The 21336-nt window shown below is 39.6% G+C and overlaps 1 protein-coding gene, 1 long non-coding RNA gene and 1 gene segment (V, D, J or C); all 3 read left to right on the top strand.

Moving 5' to 3' along the window:
* Window positions 1-3229: 3229 nt before the first annotated feature.
* On the top strand, window positions 3230-5173 carry LOC119261747. The segment is given in 5 exon segments: window positions 3230-3276; window positions 4159-4512; window positions 4616-4660; window positions 4837-5002; window positions 5088-5173. Coding segments are annotated over 4 exon segments (606 nt in total).
* A 6969-nt stretch (window positions 5174-12142) lies between these two features.
* Window positions 12143-21336, top strand: part of LOC108415390 (RLA class I histocompatibility antigen, alpha chain 11/11-like) — a 60612-nt gene continuing 51418 nt past the window's right edge. The window contains exons 1-3 of the mRNA XM_037531292.1: window positions 12143-12280; window positions 13761-13985; window positions 14159-14437. Of these exons, the coding sequence (XP_037387189.1) occupies window positions 12214-12280; window positions 13761-13985; window positions 14159-14437 (571 nt within the window). The 5' untranslated portion in view covers window positions 12143-12213. The remainder of the gene's footprint in view (window positions 12281-13760; window positions 13986-14158; window positions 14438-21336) is intronic.
* Window positions 15879-18099, top strand: LOC119261748. Its single transcript, XR_005129164.1, has 3 exons — window positions 15879-16958; window positions 17054-17170; window positions 17757-18099. It is a non-coding gene; the product is annotated as an uncharacterized LOC119261748 (long non-coding RNA).

The following is a 21336-nucleotide window of genomic DNA, read 5'->3' as shown; positions in this document are numbered from 1 at the left end:
GCTGATACAATTAGTTTTTAGTAAGATTTGACATGGAATTTCAGTGGCTGTCATAAAATGTATCAGAACCTACTGAATATTTAGTACAAGAACAACCTCACTTGTCCACAACTTTACACATCAAGATAATACAGAAATAGCTCATCAGTGTGGTAAATGTGATGGCACGTAAAAGTTCGATTTTTGAACTGAAAGACGGTAAAAACCACCTCTGCAGCAAACTATTGTAAAAACGATTCTGAAAGCAAATGAAAAAGCTACCGTATTGAACAGGTCTATGTTTGCTTTTATAGCTGGAAACAAGACGTGCATTAAAACCCTGCAACAGTGAGCATGTATTGTGCACGTAGGATCAATGAACAATGTTTTTCCCCCGAAGCAGAACCCCAACACCCCTCTGCCCTCCTCACGCCTCCCCAACCAGTCTGGCCTGCGGAAATCACTCGAAAAAAATGTCCTCAGCCCTGGTCTTTGTGCATTCACATCTTGGTCTGAATATTTTCCAACCGCAAAAAAACTGACCTGCAGGTGTTTTTACCAGCTCGCTGCATCAAAACCACACGGCTGCAGCTTAGCATGTCTCATTTTCCACTACCACAGATAAAGAAAAAACCTGTTTACTGTTAACAACGGACCACTCTCCTAAAATAACACCAGGGGTCAAATTCATGAAAGCTTTCTTAAGAAACCATGAACAAAGCATCCTAAGATGAACATTAAGTTCTACATAAACTAAAGAACTAAGGTCTCTTTTTCTCTTAAGATTGTTTTCATATATAGGCTACAGAACATTTGCTAAGTATCATATAGTTTACATTGTTCTGCTTCATACAAATGATATAAGATGCTTTTGAATTGTATGAAATGGACCTCTAGTTCAATGACTTGCAATATACAACGATCAGCCATAACATACATCCCTCTATCTACACTCTGTGGACCTCATTCGCCAATAGTTCACCAACTTTGTAGTTCTACAGTTACAGACTCTAGTCCATCTGTTTCTCTGATACTGTGTTAGCCCCCTTTTACCCTGTTATTCAGTGGTCAGGACACACACAGGACCACCACAGACATATATGTTGGAATAAAACCTCGTATCTCCATTTTTTCCATAATTTGCTCTTTAAATTGTGCGTACTTTTCATGATGAATGGAATAAAAGAAATGCTCCAAAATTACTTGGAACAATTTCTGGTTCCATTGGCTTATATAATAAAGTGTTTTTAAAAAAAAAAATAAAGTGTTTTTTCTCCTTCTATAAAGTTACCATTTTCCATTTTGGAGATACAAGGTTTTGTTCTGACAACAACAATATACTACATAAAATTTCATTAAAGACGACTAAACATTCACAGCATATAGAGTTCAAACTCTAGACTCATCCAGGGTCATCTTATAATAGTTCAGTATTTCGGTATTGAGGTTTGAAGTTATAGTCAGTTCATATACAAACTAATAATAGAGACCCAGCTTCTGTAAGATGTGGACGAAGGATGTCAGTTGGTCTAATATTATGAGTTTGACAGAATATTTCATCTTCTAGCAATCGTGATCGTCAGCTTATTGATTACACTGTAGTTTTCTCTTCTGAATAGAAATGATCCACAATCATAGTTTAGTCTTAGGCTCCTTCCACTGAAGCCTGTTTTCAGATGAGTCTAGGTGGATTTACTCTGCTCATTAGCGTTTGGCTTTTACACAAACTCTTGGAGCTCACACTGAGAAAATGCCCAGAAAATATGAAATTCAAGACCAAGACCACCTTACCCCGAAACCGAGTCCAAATGATGTTGAGACCTAGACAAGACGGAGACCACCTCGCCTTGAGACCGAGTCACAATGATGTTGAGACCTAGACAAGACCAAGACCACCTTACCCTGAGATCAAGTTATAGCAGTATGCAACTGTATGAAAGAAATAAGTGGTAATACGATTTTTTTGAAGATGTTTTGTAGTCAACAAGCCTTTACAGTCAACGTTCTGTACAGAACTGGTTCTGAGAGAACCGCTAGACGTTTTAGTAATGATCCCAACTAAAGATGAAACAATGCACGTATGAACATGAGCAGAGCTGGACTGGGCAAACACACTCAATTCAGTCTGTAGCTGTTCATTTCCATACAAACCCATTACAGATAGACCTGATATAATGTACGTCTGTCCTGTCTTGTGTGTTTCAGGTGTGCTGTCAGTGAGTTTGAGCTCTCAGGCTGGTTTAACTGTAGAAGCAGAACCTGGTGGTGATGTCACTCTCTGGTGTAAACACAGTCTGACTCAACTAGATTATTTATTCTGGTGTAAACACACAAATAATTCAGCACCAGTTTATATTATATACAAACTAATAATAGAGACCCAGCTTCTGTAAGATGTGGACGAAGGATGTCAGTTGGTCTAATATTATGAGTTTGACAGAATATTTCATCTTCTAGCAATCGTGATCGTCAGCTTATTGATTACACTGTAGTTTTCTCTTCTGAATAGAAATGATCCACAATCATAGTTTAGTCTTAGGCTCCTTCCACTGAAGCCTGTTTTCAGATGAGTCTAGGTGGATTTACTCTGCTCATTAGCGTTTGGCTTTTACACAGACTCTTGGAGCTCAAGTACCCACTGTCATTAAGGCAAAACAACACTGAAAAAATGCCCAGAAAATATGAAATTCATTCTCAAATTTCAAAGATTCTACTGTAATTTGTAATAAAAAAAAACTTTACATTATATTATTACTGCTGCCTAGAGAAGAGACCCATTATGTGCTTTAATAGCAGAGACAGGGATAGATTTTATTTTATTGATGTAGTAACTTCAGAGATTTCTGTCTAAATATTCCAGTGTGAAGGAGGAACTCCTTACCCCTTTAAAATCTTAGGCTTATTACTTACTAAGGCTTATAATTCAGTAACTACAAGGACTTGTAATTATGTAACTAATGCAAACTGGCTGAGCTATTATTAAGTCACAGAAGTGTGGAATAAAAACGTATAGTGCTTTTGTTTGTTTGTTTTTTATGTGTTATTATTTTTTCGGCACTCTTCAACAGAAAATTCGCAGTTAGGTGGACCACATGTAGCCTGTGGTTCCAATCTGAATGTGACCGCTCTACTGCTATTGGAAAATACAGCAATTCTGAAGTACCAGACGATGTTGAGGACCCACCCCTCTGTTTAAACAGAGCAGAACTTGAAAAGACAGTTCATTTGTCGTGCTGATGGGAGATGGAACTGTGATGGGTCACTTTCTACATATGGCTCTGCTGCTGTGTGGGATCGGTAAGTGTTTCTGAAATTGCATTTATTCTAAAAGACTAAATTCTTCAGTCTCTTCAAAAGCTGACAGAATCTGTTAATGCATGATTCATTTCATGCAGGACTTGTAGGGACCACAAATGCTGTGCACCAGAATGCAGGAATTCCTTGCTCTGTGGTAGTGTTGTAGTCAAAATCACACAGAATAGTCCAAGCTGAAATCAAGACTATGTAGTAGTTGAGTTTAAACCAAGACTGAAACCAGTTAGAGATTTTTTTTAAAATTATGAAAATAAAAAGAAGAAAGGAGGAAAAAAATTTTTCTTTGCACGTTCATTACTGTTCATTATACATGATTGTCTCAAGACGGAGACCACCTTACCCCGAAACCAAGTCCAAATGATGTTGAGACCTAGACAAGACTGAGACCACCTCGCCTTGAGACCGAGTCAGAATGATACTGAGACCTAGACAAGACCAAGACCACCTTACCCCGAAACCGAGTCCAAATGATGTTGAGACCTAGACAAGACGGAGACCACCTCGCCTTGAGACCGAGTCACAATGATGTTGAGACCTAGACAAGACCAAGACCACCTTACCCTGAGATCAAGTTATAGCAGTATGCAACTGTATGAAAGAAATAGGTGGTAATACGATTTTTTTGAAGATGTTTTGTAGTCAACAAGCCTTTACAGTCAACGTTCTGTACAGAACTGGTTCTGAGAGAACCGCTAGACGTTTTAGTAATGATCCCAACTAAAGATGAAACAATGCACGTATGAACATGAGCAGAGCTGGACTGGGCAAACACACTCAATTCAGTCTGTAGCTGTTCATTTCCATACAAACCCATTACAGATAGACCTGATATAATGTACGTCTGTCCTGTCTTGTGTGTTTCAGGTGTGCTGTCAGTGAGTTTGAGCTCTCAGGCTGGTTTAACTGTAGAAGCAGAACCTGGTGATGATGTCACTCTCTGGTGTAAACACAGTCTGACTCAACTAGATTATTTATTCTGGTGTAAACACACAAATAATTCAGCACCAGTTTATATTGCATGCAGATATTATACATCATCATCATCCAAACCCTGTAGATTCATCTCTGATAGTGAGAGGTCAGTGATGGGAGTGAACTCCACGTTCTCCTCTCTCACTATAACTGCAGTTAATCTCTCTGACTCAGGACTCTATTACTGCAGCAGTCTGGAGGGAAAATTCATGACCTTCAGCACCACAACACGTCTACAAATCAGAGGTAATGTACAATATTTCACAAAATGAGTCTTAAACATTTCAGGTAACTTGATTAAAAGTATTAATCTATTTAATGATCAGTGATTAAAAGACTTACATTTCAGAGGGAAACAGAACCTCCTCCAGGAATCCAGACAGACCTACAGAAGGTTAGTTATTCACTGTATTTACCTGAAGGTTTTTGTTTCTGCTCCCGTGCATTACTTACTTTATTATTTACACTTTATTATTTTCATAAATATTTTATATATAGCAGTTTTGATCTGGGTTCTTAGTTAAATCTGTGTATTTTAAAGGTGATCATGTGTTTTTATGGTGTTTTCAGAATCCTGCTCTCCTCCTAAAGTGTTCTACCTGCTGACTCTGGTGTTTGGAGCTGTGATTGCGGTTCTGCTCAGTGCTCTTCTCATCCTGATCTTCATCAAACAGAGTGAGAGGAAAGACCAGAGAGAGCAGCAGAGAGACGGTAAAATACCACACTTCCAATAGAAGTGAGTTAATGAACATTAGATTGATATCTGGCTTCAGATTATTGCCGCATTACTGCTGACGGCTCTCTTAACTTCTCTACTCCAGGTACCAACTACAATGTGGTGGATCCATATGTTCACTGTATTTACAAAGTGGCAGAACAAAAATAAAAGTTGTGTCTCTGTGATGCCCAAAATGTATCATTTTTATTAAAATATATTTGTTTTTTTCAATAAAACTTTGATGGAAACCGTCATTACTGAACATTTCATGTGTGATTTTTATAGTCCAACCGTCTTCAAACTCAAATCATTTTGCTGAGTTTAGAAAAAGTCTTACACCCAGCAGTAAAACAGAACTTCTACAGCAAGGCTGTTCATCTGGCAGTAAAACTAGACATCGTCTCTTAGCGCTAATAAAGATGTGGTTATAGTTTAGCCCTTCCGTTTGAAGCTGTATGAATACAATAAGCTGTAGTACTCAGATGTTTTTGGAGAAGTGATGGAGTCAACAAGCCTCTTACAGTAACAAATCACAGTGAAATCATAATAAAGCACAAATAGCACTGAAATTGGCGTCTGAAATTGGCGATATATTTACAGAAACTATCATTATAATGCAAAATATTACCATGTTGGTGAAAATCCCAAAAACAGCGGGGACAGATGATGAGTAATTCTAGAGTGATGCATACAATTTGATCATTTTACACAAGTAGGCAAAAGTAGTGTTAGGAGTCTTGCCCAAGGACTCTTATTGGTATAGTGTAAGGTGCTTACCCAGGCGGGGGATTGAACCCCAGTATGAATGTATGAAATCTGACACATCATACAAACGCTGTGTGTGTTACTTTCACATCCTAGCTTGAAGATTTTCCAGCTACAAAACTGACCCTCAGCTGTTCTCACCAGCTCGCTGCATCAAAACCACACGACTGCACTTTAACACGCCTCTGTCCGTCACCACATCACCACAGATAATCACCAGCCTGGTTATAAGAACATTAAACATTAACAGTAACAGTAACATTGTTACTCTCTCGTACATCAAACAAACATCTTCTACATCATTAGCATTTCTACATTCTTTTATACAACAGTCTCCAAACTCTCTTCACACTTTAAAGGGAAACTCCACTGATTTTACAGACTTTCTGCATAATTAGTGGTTGAGATGTAAACAGAGGCGTTCAGGGCGGTTTGGTGTGAAACGCTCTGTTTCTAGAGAAACTCACAGAGTCAGAACCGTTTACAGTGGTGGTGATAGGAACCAGACGTCCCCCTCTAAAAGCTCCTTCACAGAAAGTTCCTACATGAAATAGTTATGAATTCACTGCCTGATGACCGAGACGCTGTTTTATGATAGTTCTGTGAAGTTTAGGCTTAACATGTTTTATTTTTAAATACATTCATTTTAAATCCCTCCATGGTGGAGAGACACATGCTGAGTGTTTCAAGTCAAAAGAGGAAATATTTTTTCAGATTTATGATGATTTTATCATCATCAACATTCCATATAAACCCAGAAGACTCGTGTAGGTTCACTGGTGGCGCTGGATAGTAAATAAAATATTTCGATTTAAAATGTCTATATTTGCGTTGTAGTCATGGCAACCCCTGGTTCCTATCACCACCGCTGTAAAGATATCAGTCTGTATGTTTTTCTACAACTAACCATTTCACATCAAACCACTCTGACTGACTTTGTTCACAACTGAAACACTTAATTATGTGTAAATTTTGAAAAAGTGGTGGAGTTCCCCTTTCACTGATAGAAGCTGTGTTCTGCTGTGGTTCTTCTGCAGTGGTAGAGTCCAAAAGTCCACATTGAACATCTGGATTTATTTGACTGTCTGCCCTGCGATGGACTGGCGACCTGTCCAGGGTGTATCCTGCCTTCCGCCCGATGGCTGTTGGGATAGACTCCAGCACCCCCAAACACCCCACCACCACCCCCCAACCTTCAAGGAGAAGCGGTTCAGAACACAGTATGTTTATATTTTCACTGGTGGTCTCAGAATTTGTGACCCCACTCTGTGTCTGTCCCCAGGGGCAGATTTAATGATTCTGAGGTCATAGACAAAAGACAGGAATGGCGCCCCCTGGTGGCAAATTATTCAATGAATCTTTTCTCAGTATTATGTACAGCGGGTGGTGAAGGACTGAAATTCTAATGTTCTTGTTGAGCTGTTCTTACAGGTTTTTCATAAACTTTGGCGTAAAGTCGTAAATTAAGACTCTTTAAGACTTAAGAATCTTTACTTAGATGCTCCTTATATACCCAATCATGGTACCGTCACCTGTTACAGAGACGTTCACCAAGCTTCATTTAGACCGACCTTTTGACCTCTGTATAATAAGCTGTAATCTGTGAATTAATAACTCAAAATACAACAAAAGGAGTCTCAGAGAACTGAAACCACGTGCCACTAATCATTTCAAGGATTTTTGAGTGCTAAAGCGCCCCCTATAGGCCAATCTGGACCAAATTTGCAGACCTCATAAGAGTCATTAAATATAAAGGCATATAATTTTGAGATTAACCACCCACTGACTAATAAGTTAAAGCAATTTACCCTTGCAGTGCACTGGCCACAATGATACCAGATTTGTGCAGATTAGGCAAAACCCAGGAACTAGTTCGTGCTCAAAATTCTTGTTATATGTCCACACCTGTTTATGGTTACTGTATAGTGTTGTGTGTCTGCTACTGGCTACTAAATTTCCTTTGGGATCAATAAATCTATCTATCTATCTATCTATCTATCTATCTATCTATCTATCTATCTATCTATCTATCTATCTATCTATCTATCTATCTATCTATCTATCTAAAAATATGTGCAATTTTGCATAAAATGCAAATTATTTCACAAGTGGGCTAAAACAATAATAATAAGAAAAATCCTCACAATTACAAAACGGTTCCAGCACTTTGTGCTTGGACCCCTAATAATAGTAAGAAAAAAACAACAGGGTCCTAAGCACTACGATCTGAATCCTAAATTTGACAATTTAGTAGTTTGAAAGTTTGTCCACAAGGTGGTGCTATTTGGCCCCAAACAGGCTCACTTGACCTGTGTGAAGGGATCAGATCTCTTCATATATTAGGAGGGTGGGCACCACCTCCAATCAAGGACATTGGATTTATGACCATTAACAACAAAGCAGCATATTAAATAAGATAATTTATGCTGATTTCATCAGTGTAGAGCAACGGAGAAAACTGTATTTGTTATGTATTTATTATGTATTATGTAATAGCTTCTCTATCATTTTAAACTCCTGCTATTTCTTTGCATTGTGTGACCTTTTGAGGAAGAATCCTCATATATCAACTGACCAATCAACCTTTCTGATGTTACATCATCTTTTTCATCTACAACACATTTTAATTGATGATTCAGGTTAGAAGGCTTTTTCCATCAACCCAGAAGCATCAATATGTATATTAGGGATTGTGCTGTATTATTAAAATTATGATTATTATTATTAAAATTATTTAAAAATATATTTAAAATGAATCACATTAAAAAGTTGTCTGCTTCCGTATGCTGACTCAATACATACTGTAGACGAAAACTCGTCAATAACCTACAAATAGTGGACCATCAGACTCTTGTGGACACATTTATTTACGTTTTTAATAAAAGAGCTTGTATTTCATTGTTTGGAAGCTTAACATATACTGTTAAAGAAACTGGGGTGATTTTGAGGGAAAATTGTGTTACAGTATAAATATCTGTGAGTATAATTTTTTTTTTTTGGCCCTTCACCACCCCTCCTCTTTGGAGGTCGACTTTATTCTTTATTTTTATTATATAATTAGAAACACGGAAAGAAAAAAGAGAAATGAACAAAAGAAACATTTTACAATGTTTGGCATTTTTTAACTAGTATAACCAAGAGAATAATCAAAAATAATAAACAACAGAGGATTGGGGTTAGGTGGTTGGTGCAAGTGTCTGTGTGTGTGTGTGTGTGTTAGTCAGTGTGACAGAGATGAAAGAGTAGATAGACGGACTAACAAACAGACATACGTACATATGTATATAGAATATTTTCAATATACTGGTGTAAGTTGGGGCGGCACAGTGGCGTGGTGGGTAGCGCTGTCGCCTCACAGCAAGGAGGGCCTGGGTTCGATTCCCCGGCCAGGCAGTCCTCTCTGTGTGGAGTTTGCATGTTCTCCCCGTATCTGCGTGGGTTTCCTCCGGGTTCTCCGGTTTCCTCCCACAGTCCAAAGACATGCAGTCAGGCCAATTGGATGTGCTAAATTGCCCCTAGGTGTGAGTGTGTGAGTGACTGTCTGTCTGTCTGCCCTGTGATGGACTGGCGACCTGTCCAGGGTGTATCCTGCCTTCCACCCGAAGACTGCTGTGATAGGCTCCAGCGCCCCCCCCCGCGACCCTGACGGAGAAGCGGCTTTGATAATGGATGGTGTGAGTTGATATGAGGACTTCATGTATATGTGAACTTACTATTGCTAATATTTAAGTATTGACTGAAATGAGGGGACTGATGAACAGGCTGAGACAGAAGTGGGGGGATTACAGTGTTAAGGGGTCGATATTTTTAATAAATGGTTCCCATGAAGTGTTGGATATGGCCAATTGAATAATTTCTATAGTATTTAATCTCTCCAGTGATCTATGCATTAAAAGTAGCTTTTTCCACTGTGTAATGTTTATGGAGTTCCTGGTCTTCCAGTGTTTAAGGATCATTTTCTTGGCTATAGTGAGGGCAATGAGTATGGAGGTGGTGTGATGGATGTGGGGGTTCAGAATGGTGTAGTCACCCAGTAAACAAAGCAGAGGGGATAATGGAATACTAGACCCCAGAGTGAGGGATATAAAGTCAGTGAAGGTGCCAGAATTGTTGTATAGGTGGACATGTCCATAGAGCGTGAAAATAGGTATCAGGAGTGTCTATAAGTGGCAGCACGGCTCGTCTTCAATCTGCCCAAGTTCAGCCACGTCACCCCACTGCTGCGCTCCCTTCACTGGCTTCCTGTAGCTGCATCAGATTTAAAACCCTAATGCTGCCTACAAAGCCAAAAGTGGACCAGCCCCTACCGACTTGATGGCAATGGTGAAATCTCGAACTGTACAATGAGCCCTTCGAGCTTCGAGTCCAGCTCGGCTTGACCCACCATCCTTCAAGGTGCACGGAAGACCAGCGTCGAGACTGTTCTCTGTACTGGAGCCCAGGTGGTGGAATGAACTCCCACTGGCTGTCCGAACAGCAGAATCTCTTGCTGTCTTCAAACATAGACTGAAGACTCATCTCTTTACATAGCACTGAAATGAGCATTGAATTATAAGCTGCACTTATTTTTATTGTACTGCACTCTGTATTGTAGTTTATTGTATTGTATCTTATTGTTATTGTATTGCATTGAATGGCACAGAGTTCTGCATTCAACTCTGGTTCTTTTTCTCTTGGTGTCTGCAGTGAGTGTGTTTCTAGCAGTATCTGAGCTCAGGACTGTCTCTCTCTCTAACCTACTGGTAACTAGCAAAGATACTTTCTCTAGATTGACAAAGCGTTTCTTGTAAGTTGCTCTGGATAAGTAGTAAATGTAAAATGCAAATATAAGAACATATGTCTAGGCCCATTTTATACAATTTATGCTGTGTAATATGTGATCTGTGAATTACTTTATATTGAATCAGCTGGAGATTATTATTAGATGACATTGTAAAAGTGGTTTTACAGATTTGAGTCCAAAAGTCAATGCCAGGAGAGATTCTGAGATCTTTTTCCCATTTTAAAGTTGGAAGTACAATAGTATCCAGATTAGTGAGAAGTTTATACACTGCTCAAATACTTTGTTCTGTACAAAGTTGAATGTGCCAACAACACAATCACACAAAAATCATCAATGGAAATCAAATTTATTAACCAATGGAGGCCTGGATTTGGAGTCACACACAAAATTAAAGTGGAAAAACACTTTAATTTTGTGAAACACTGTGAAGTTTTCTGTCTCACTGAAACATGAAATATTTCCTACCACGGGCCATCACGACCACTCAGATCACAGAGTGCTGGCTTATTAATAGTCCCCAGAATTCCTAAGGCTGCAGCTGGGGGAAGAGCCTTTTCTTATAAAGCCCCCAAACTCTGGAATGATCTTCCAGAAACTGTTCGGGACTCAGACACAGTCTCAATCTTTAAGACTAGGCTGAAAACTCTCCTGTTCAGTTTAGCTTTTGGTAGCTAATGTTCCCCCCTTAGATAAAGGCAGCAGATCCAGGGGTCCATGGACACAGGGAATTATAGTAAACTGAGACGCTGGTGCTGTCATCTCAGGTTTGTGGACGGTGGAGCGGAGGGATGCCGAACTGTTTCAGAGTGCTGCCGTGTCTGTGTGTCCTTCTGGTTCTCTCCTGTTAGTTAAGCTGTCATAGTCAGATCTGCCGGAGTCGTTAGCCACACTCTGGGAATGTTCACATTCCCTGTTTATGTACAGACGGATAGAATAAAACTAATTCCATCTCCCTGCCTTTTTTCCGAGTAAGTGACCGCCCACATGTCCAGCCAGACACTGAAGGACGACTGACTGTCGAGCTTTCCTACTACCCAATTCAGACCAGCTGCCCACGCCCCAGCTACCCCCACTTGCCTTGGACTAGCTGCCCACCCTACACTGTTGGATAAATGTTTTCATAGACTCCCAGCTATTCTTACTACTAATACTACTGCTATTAATATTAGTAGAATAATAACTCTGTAGGTAGTCTGACCAGAGGAGAATGGGTCCCCCCTTGTGTGCTTTGTTTCCTCCCAAGGTTGGTTCCTCCCAAGGTTCCTTCCCAAAGTTTTTCCTTGCCACTGTCACCCCTGGCTTGCTCCCCTGGGGTTTTTTACATTCATGTTAAAACTTTGATTTTCCTAGAATTCTGTGAAGCTGCTTTGTGACGACATCAGTAGTAAAAAGCGCTACAAATAAATTTGATTTGATTTGAGTTATACATTTATATATATATATATATATATATATATATATATATATATATATATATATATATATATATAAATATTACTCGGAGCTCAATTTGAACTAATTGAGTAGAACGTTCTGTGTACAGTGAGGAGGATTTAACTCATCTGGCAACCTGGCCACTCCTCAAGTTGCTGCTGAGCTCTCAGTGAATAAGGAAGGAGTAAAGTAACGGATCTTTAGACCAAGGTTAGGTTAGGGTTAGGGTTAGTCTTCTCTTCTGATAATGGATCACGCTGCACTGCTACTGAGATACCTGCTTCTCCTCTCAGTTATTATTCCTCCACCAGCATGTGAGTCTGATCTTAAATATTAATATTTGATAGGACATATAATCTGTGCGTCAAGCTGTTTGTCAGAGTCCTTTCCACTTTCCCTCTGACCAACCTCTGACTGGATTTCCTCCAACAGATAAAGTGCTAGGCAGTGATTGGTGATTTGCTGCATACATTAACAATATTATTTTGTATTGATATCTGTAATCTTGTCATGTAGATCTTGGTTTATCCATTTCAATTTAAATTCCTGAACGAACTGAAGATCAGCAGTTTGTCATGTGATGAAACAGAAAGTAACTTTTATCTCATAGAAATTTTTGAATGCATTGTTGTTTTGTCCAGCAGATGGTGCTGTAGATCTGACTCAGACTCATACATTATATGTCTATATACAAGAGTGCAGGTTATGGTGCAGTACGGAAGTCTGGAGAGGCCATGTAGTGGCTGTTTTCTGGATTGTTGTCTTGAGATCATGAGTTAATTGGGATTGTGATCTCAAAAGTAAACATTAAAACTTATTTTAAATCTGTAATACACAGTGAAAATTTTCACCTACAACACGGATTGGTGACAAAGTTTAGTTGGGCACCTGTTTTTACTTGGCTGCTTGTTAACTCTCACTAGTTCACTTTAGTTAACTTTGGGTTGAAGTGAGGTAAAGAACAGGAGGTTAGGTTAACACAACATTAGCTGACAAGCCAACTAGTTTAACCCATAGTGTGAAGCGAGAGTGTGAACAAAGAAAAGGGACAGAAATAACATTGTTAACAGCTCTTTATATTTTTTAAGATTTCGCTTCAGTATTTGGAAACAATGACAGTGACCGTGCACTGTAAATGATGAAATATGTTAAAAGTTGTGCAATATGCTTGGGTGTATATACGAGTGGCAGTGCAATGTGCTGTATGTATGGACGTATAAACAAAGTGGCAGTGCAATATGCCGCATGTATGGACTTATAAACAAAGTGGCAGTGCATAGCACCATGAGTAGAGAGATACAATGTCCACCTGGTGCTCAGTGAGCCTGTCCTTTCAGTGGATCTGTATACAATAATGTCCCAGCACTGTGTCGACGAGTTGTACAGGATCGCGGCTGGTACAAACGATCTCCTGTACCGTTCCTTACTCCTTACAGAGGAGCTGAATAAGTTTGTTGCTGAAAGTGCTCCACTCTCTGACCAGTAGGTCATGGAGGGTGTGTTATGTATTGTCCAGGATAGCACTGAGTTTATCAACACATTCACTCATGAGATTTCTTCCACCACCACCTCAAAACCATCCAGATGGTGAGCTTAGTGAGCAAAAACAAAGGGGGTGGGGCTGAATGTTTACAGTGTATACCGATTGTGAAAGTGCTTTCTATTTCCACTTTTGCTAAGAGTGATGAGAATCCGTGAAATCCCATGACCAAAAGAGCAGGTTGTAGTCAGGCCCAAGCTGTAGACAGGCCTACTATGTTCACTGATATCAACAGTAACTTTGACTTTTTTCAGCCTCCCACTCTCTGCAGTTTGTCTACACTGCCACTGTTACACAAGGAAGCAGATTCCCGGAGTTCATTGTTGTCGGTCGGCTGGATGGACAGCAGATTGTGTACTACGACAGCAAAACCAGGAAGATGATCCCTAAAACAGAGTGGATGAACAAGTTTGGTGGTCCAGAGGCCATGGTAAAAGTGAGTGTAGATACTCTAATGCAGCGCTTCAATAAGACCAAAGGTGAGAATGAACACACTCAGCAAATCATCACAACACTTACTTAAAATGACGACATTTGAAATCACACACATCAGTTTAATATTACCTTTACTACACATTTACTACTGGTAACTGAAGAAACAAAAACTACTCCAAAGCTGTGTGTGTGTGTGTGTGTGTGTGTGTGTGTGTAGAGGTAAGTGTTCAGACACTGCAGAGGATGTTTGGCTGTGAACTGCATGACGATGGAACCAACAAAGTATATGACCAGTTTGGTTGTGATGGGGAAGACTTCTTCAGTCTGGATCTGAACACTGAAACCTGGACTGCAGCCAGTGATAAAGCTGTTATTACCAAACAGAAGTGGGAGAGAACATGTGATGCCTCGTTCCGAAAGGCACATCTGGAGACTGAATGTATTGAGTGGTTGGAGAAGTATGTGGAGTACGGCAGATCCAGTCTGGAGACGAAAGGTACAGTGATCTGATCTGTTACTGTAACTGCAGCTTATCACTGGAACTTAAAAAAATAACAGCAAGTTCATTTTAATATTAGTTCATTTCAGAGTAACTACTTAAGTTACTTAAAGCCATATTGAATTTGACAGCACTGTGAGCTGCGGGAAGAATGGCATTACAGTCATTATTGCTGTTTATCTTCCCTGATTGATGCCTTGAGACTGTAGTCCCAACATAGCCAGTTTAATCTTCCTGCCACACTGGGATTTACATAACACAATAACATAAATACCCCACAATACTCATAATGCACAGCTCGTAAAGGAGAAGCAATTGAATGAGTTACTTGTGAGGTGATTTTACTTTATAAAAATGTATCATTATGCACAGGTATACTATTATCAAATTTTTGCAAATTCAATTTTAATTATACAAAGGCTTAAGTTTGATTTGAGCCATGAATCAGTCAAGAGTGATCCTGAATGGAGTCGCAACATGCAATTTGAGTCCGTGTCACTGAGGAATAGATGGAGTCCTCATCTCTGGTATATGGTAACTCAATAATTATGTGATAATTCAATAACTTTAGGCACTTTGGTCAGTTCTATAGTTAGAGTTATATACCAGAATCCTCATTTCTGGCACATGATATATCAATAACTGTAGAACTTCCTAAAGTGTCTAGACTGTCATTGGTCATATGACCTCTCAATTTAGCCACTAACTCAGAGAAGTTTTTCATCATCATCATCATCATCATCATCATCATCATCATCATCATCATCGTTAACTGCTAGTCCAGTTAGGGTCACGATAGCAGTTGGGAGACCAGAAAATCCCAGATGACCCTGATATTTGGCACACACCCTCCGGTCAACTTTCTTAAAAATAGGGACCATCACCCCTGTCTGCCAGCCCAAGGGCACTGTTCCTGAAGTGCATGTAACATTTCAGAGGCACGTCAGCCACGACAACCCCACAATATCCAGAGCCTTAAGCATCTCTGGACGAATCTCGTCCTCCCCCGGTGCCTTGCTGCTGAAGAGCTTGCCAACTACCTCAGTGACCCTTTCCAGAACCCCACTCACTTGCTCCAAGAAGGCCGAATACTCTGACCTGTTGCTTGGTGCGTACCACAGACAACAGTCAGAGTTTTCCTCTCTGCAATTTTAATTCACATTGAGGCAGCCCTCTCGTCTGCCGGGACAAACTCCAACCGCATGGCCACCAGCTGGGGACTCATTAGTGTCCGTTTTTCATGGTGCGGTTTTGGATCGCGTGAGTGTGGGTCTTCACTCCAGACCTGTTCACCCTGGGAGACCCTACCAGGAGCATATTAGCAGTGACCAAACTGAGCAGGTGTACATTTACTAAAAACCCCATTTCAATTTATAAGAAGCACCCCATTTACTACTTATTTACGCCTGAGCTTAAGCTCCTGATTTTGAGCTAAAATGGGATAGAATCAATCAGACACTCAGACAAAGTGTTGCTCAGCCAGGTGGGAAAAGTTCCTATAATGTTCCTGATAAGCCATCTATATCAGCAATGACATCTATCTCTGTTATCAAATATCAGGAGCTCACAACTGTTTTACACAAACTACGTTCATCCATATGTCATCTTGGCCCTGTTCCTACTTCAGACCTTAAGATGGTTTTTGATTGTGTTCACAATTATGTTTTAACTATTTTAAACTGCCTTGCTAAAGCCGCTGCTAAAAAAGAGTAGCATGGATCCTTCAGTACTAAATATTTTTAGGCCAATTTCAAATTTACCTTTTTTGAGTAAAGTCTTAGAAATTTTTTTTTCAAACAATTAAACCTGTTTCTAATATCAAACAAGTTACATGGGAAGTTTCTGTCAGGTTTTCATTCTTACCATGGTACTGAGACAGCATTGGTTCACTTTATGAATGACCTCAGGCTCAGTGCTGATGTACAAAATCCTTCTGGTTTTATTAGATCAGTTTTTGATAGCTTGACCACAAAATTTTAATCCAGTGTAAATTATGGGTCAGCCTCTCTGGCACAGTTTTAGAATGGTTTAAATTATATTTAGTTAATGGGCAGTTTATGGTTCCAATCATCAAAAAGATCTGGTATTTCTTCTGGAGTCCCTCAAGGTTCAGCTTTAGGGTCTTTGCTTTAGACTCTGAGCTCTGTTTTATCTGCATGTAAACAGTCATTAAAGTAAAGTAGCTTTTTATCATTTGAGAAAATCACTAAAGTTCTGCCTTTTCTTTCTCAGAGCAACGCAGAGAAACCTGTTCATGCATTTATCACTGCAGAGTTGATCACTGTAATAATCTTTTTTACTGAACTTCATAAGAAAACAATACATCCCTTACAACTCGGACAAGAGGACGTGGAGCTCAGAGAGACGCTACCCAACCAGGATGGAACCTTCCAGAAGAGGAGCGTTCTGACCGTCTCACCTGAGGAGCTGAAGAGGAAGCACTACAGCTGTGTTGTTCAGCACAGTGGATTGAAGAAGGACATGGTGCTGCAGGTGTCTGACCGCAGAGTCCTGTCAGGTGGGAGAAAGCTGATTCTACAGGGAATAAAAGCTACTTTTATGTTGAAATTCACTGTATTTCTATAGATGATAAAGCTCTGAAATGACTCTCAGATGTTTCAGATGGAGGGTCAGTTGGTGTCACTGTCGATGCACTTGTGGCTGTTCTCCTCTTTGTCCTCGTCCTCATTGGCTGTGTTGGAGTTTTTATCTGGAAGAAGAAGCAGTCTGGTAAGGGAGGAAGGACACAAATGTCTTATTTCTAAAAAGAAGTGCAAACACTTAGAATTGTTGATTATAATTTTTATGCCCTAGTGCTTAGGTTTTATAATATATTGCACACACACTGTTAGAACAAAGTTACTGTGAAGGTACATTTTACATTCATCAAGATAAAAATAATGTAAATGTGCACTCAAAGGTACAACAGTGGTTGTAAAATTCTAATTAGTTTCTGTCATTGGAAAAGTAGATATTTGTACCTTCTTATAGCCTAATGATTTAAAGCAGAATAATACAATAAAAAAGCAGTATTTGCATTGTTTATATTTTGATGTCATTGTTTGTATTGACTTTATGAGGACCAGAGGTGTAAAATGTTTGTGTTTTATAGTCTTTGATGAAGACTCATCATCCAACAACTCCTCCAGATCCACTGTTTTTACGCTGATTTGTCTCTTTACACTGTAATGTGAAACTGAACAGAAGCTGTTTATATTCTGTGTTTTCGCTAAACTTTGTCTGTGTAAACTTAATCTAACATTTAACCTCAGTTCAGATAAAAACACTCACGCTATGTTTATATTTCTACTTTCAGGACAGAGGCAGAGAGAAACACTGAAAGAATTCAGGACATGAGACACATGAAGAGACAAGTAAAACAGCACTTCATCGCACAGATATTTTCCCCTTTGTCTGACATCATTCTTCATCAAACCTCCAACATTTCACTGGTTTTAGTGATAACACTGCTGTGCTTGACTGGGGCTTTTGATTTTGAAACTGTTTGTATGTCAGGAAAACAGGGAAACAGCTTTCTTCTGCTTTTGGGTTACAAAGTTAGTAATGTTGTCATAGTAAACCACTTAATTCTTACTCCGTGAGCTCAATTCCATGAAGCTTATAGCTTAAATGTAAGAGATCCATTTAATGGAATATTATTATTATTATTATTATTATTATTATTATTATTATTATTTATTTATTTATTTTAAATAAAAGAGTTTAATGTAGAAATACATGGACATTCAGCTGCAAAAGCAGCTCGTTTTCATATCCATTTCAGCTCGTTTGCGTATATCCATCTTCTGAGCTGACAGCAGTTTTGCCCCATCCATTAACGAGGCTATGTTGACAAGGAGAGTTCCAGCCTAGACTGATTTTTGAATGAAGCACATCACAGGGCAGCCAATCAGAACAGAGCTCACAGTAACAAATACAGCCTGTTTAATTCAAAGGGATAAACAGAGGCTGGAAAATGTTTATGAATAAATGACACATAAACTCATTAAGCCTTAACATAAGCAAACCACAAGAAAAATATAGCCTGAAATACGTAGGATATGTTCCCTTTAAACATTTTCCGTCTGTCTGAATTATGACTGCAGGCTTATTTCATGACTCTTGAATCTGGAACTGACTACTGTTTAGATCACAGTGTCCACACTCAGATCTGAAGCTTCTCATTGTACGGCACTATGTATTTTAAAAGAGCTTTACTGTAAAACTTGGCACGTCCTGTAGTTCCCCACAGTGGAATCCCCAGGGCCATCGTAAAGGCCTGTTCCGTTACTTTAGAAGCTCAAGTGAAGTTTATTAGAGGAGCCCTCTGAAGGCTGAGGGATCGAGTGAACACAAGCATGGATGCGTTTCCCTTGTCAAACCCCAAGATAATGGCTTGTAACCCATAGCAGTGAAATACTTTAATCTGTCTGACATTTCAAAAGCATAGCATCTGATTTGCTGACTTTTTAGACTTTAAGCTACTTTGTCTGTTGTACATGATTGTGGATTCTGTTGTTGGTTAGTGTAGTGGGTAACACCTCTGCCTTCTACACTGTAGACTGGGGTTCAATCCCCCACCTGGGCAAGTGCCCTACACTATACCAATAAGAGTCCTTGGGCAAGACTCCCAACACTACCTTCGCCTACCTGTGTAAAATGATCAAACTGTAAGTCGCTCTGGATAAGATGCTGTAAATGTAAATGATTCAACTATTTCACTTCTGCTACCTTGCTCATTAGCATGCTAGTGACACAGCTAACAATAACAGAAATATTCTACAGCCAGACAAAGCAGCCAGTGACTTGCTGTGTTTGTTAAAAACCACTATTTGCAAAGTTTGCACGGCTAGCTGATCAGCTCACTGTGGCTAACCTTATGATGGCCAGTGTGTTCCATTTGAATAACCTGCTCCTCAGTATTTTGTCCCCTACTTCTGCTGCTATCATACGCATATGTAATGTAGGTGCACATCAGAGCGGAGAGTCATAGTGGGCAAGGCAAGTTCAAACAAAGTTTAAACAGGGTCTTGAATGGAAAATGGAAAGCAAGTGTCAAACCATCAGTCTAACAACCATGTTCATGTTAACTAGGACTGTTTGCCAGCAGCTGTACAGGTTAAACTCCTGCTAACGTTGAAGTGAAAGTGAGACTGTACAATGTTACGATGAGCAAACCAAACGACTGTCTATGTTTCTTTGAAAAGCTTTATTTCATGTGTGCAATAAATAAATGAATACCATCAAATATTACAGTGAGACTGAGTGTGATTTATATTACCACTGCATGAATTACAGTTATACAGTAATATAGAGTAAGACTCAAGTCTAGGTAATAAAGCATTTTAACATTTTTCACACAAAGCATTCCTCCATTCCAAGGCCACAGTTGCTCTATACATGCATACATCTATACATCATCACTGCACATACTGTATCAACATGACACTTATTGAGGTGACACGCTGGTAGACAGGTAAACAGTGGTGTGAATGGATGAACAGGTGGTGTATGGTGAGTGTGTGATGGTGGTGTCAGTAGGACAGAGACCTCTATTTAGAGTTGAATTCTTTGATGGCAGCAGAGTAGAATTTGTGAGTGCCTTGATGGACCTGTAGTGCTTTCCTGAGGGCAGCAGGGTAAAGTAATGGTGACCTGGCTGGGCTGTGTCTTTTATAATGATTATGGACTGATGCCGCATGTTGTAGATGTCCTCCAGCACAGGTAGCTGAGCAGTGATGGTTTTCTGGGCTGACTTGATGACTCTCTGAAGAACCCTTTTATCAGCTGTAGCGCAGCCTGCACGCCACACCAGGATCCTGTAGGTGAGGATACTTACTATAGAGCAGCGATAGATGGACACCACAAGCTTCTTGGACAAGTTGGCCTTTGTTAATGTCCTAAGGAAGCAGAGCTGCTTCTGTCCATGTCAGGTCCTGGGGGATTTGAAACCGGGCACTTTTAAAACAGACTGTAAAGAGTAATGAGTTACAGGACTACTTTTCCATGAAGTAATAAATAACCTGATCCCTAATGATAACTAGTAACTTGTGCTGGATTACTTTTTGAGTGATTACTCAACAGTGAAGCTATCTATACTAACATTAACACTAACGTTAACGCTTTAGCACACTTTCTTGGTTCATGGGGTTCCTAGACGGCTGACTACCCTCACCTGTGCAAAGATCACCCCTGTTCTCAATATTCACGATTGTATCAGATTTTATTGCCAGAAAGATCTTGGTAATAATAATCAAACTTCAGAGAGTTCTGAGCAAAGACTGATTTTTGAATAATGCATTGCAGAGCCATGGTTTTCCTGTTATTGATGGAGTAAATGGCTTTATCAGTTTGGTTTGAGATTAAACCCAACTACATTAACTTAATTTTCATTACTGTAACAGGGTCATAATATCAAAAGCATAATCATGTAGATGTTAAAACACAATTTATATGGGTTTAAATGATACAAATGGTTTATCAAAATTGGAATAACCCATCAAAATAGTGTAGAGTCAAAGGAAGTGGTTACATGTTTTGTTATAATGGTTAAAAATACATAAAAATAAATAAATAAATCTTGGGAGTAATGCCAGTGCTTTCACTTCAACACTGCTTCAGTTACACTTCTTTGACATCACACATGACAAGGTTGACGGTGCGTGGTCATATGCAGGCTCTACATTAAAATCCATCCATCCATTTTCTAAGCCGCTTCTCCGTCAGGGTCGCGGGGGGGTGCTGGAGCCTATCCCAGCAGTCTTCGGGCGGAAGGCAGGATACACCCTGGACAGGTCGCCAGTCCATCGCAGGGCAGACAGACAGACACAGACAGTCACTCACACCTAGGGGCAATTTAGCATGTCCAATTGGCCTTACTGCATGACTTTGGACTG

The sequence above is a fragment of the Pygocentrus nattereri genome, chromosome 20 (assembly GCF_015220715.1).
Source record: "Pygocentrus nattereri isolate fPygNat1 chromosome 20, fPygNat1.pri, whole genome shotgun sequence".
NCBI lineage: Eukaryota > Metazoa > Chordata > Actinopteri > Characiformes > Serrasalmidae > Pygocentrus > Pygocentrus nattereri.
Note: the sequence above shows the minus strand (reverse complement) of the source record. Positions and strands in the feature narration are given on the sequence as shown.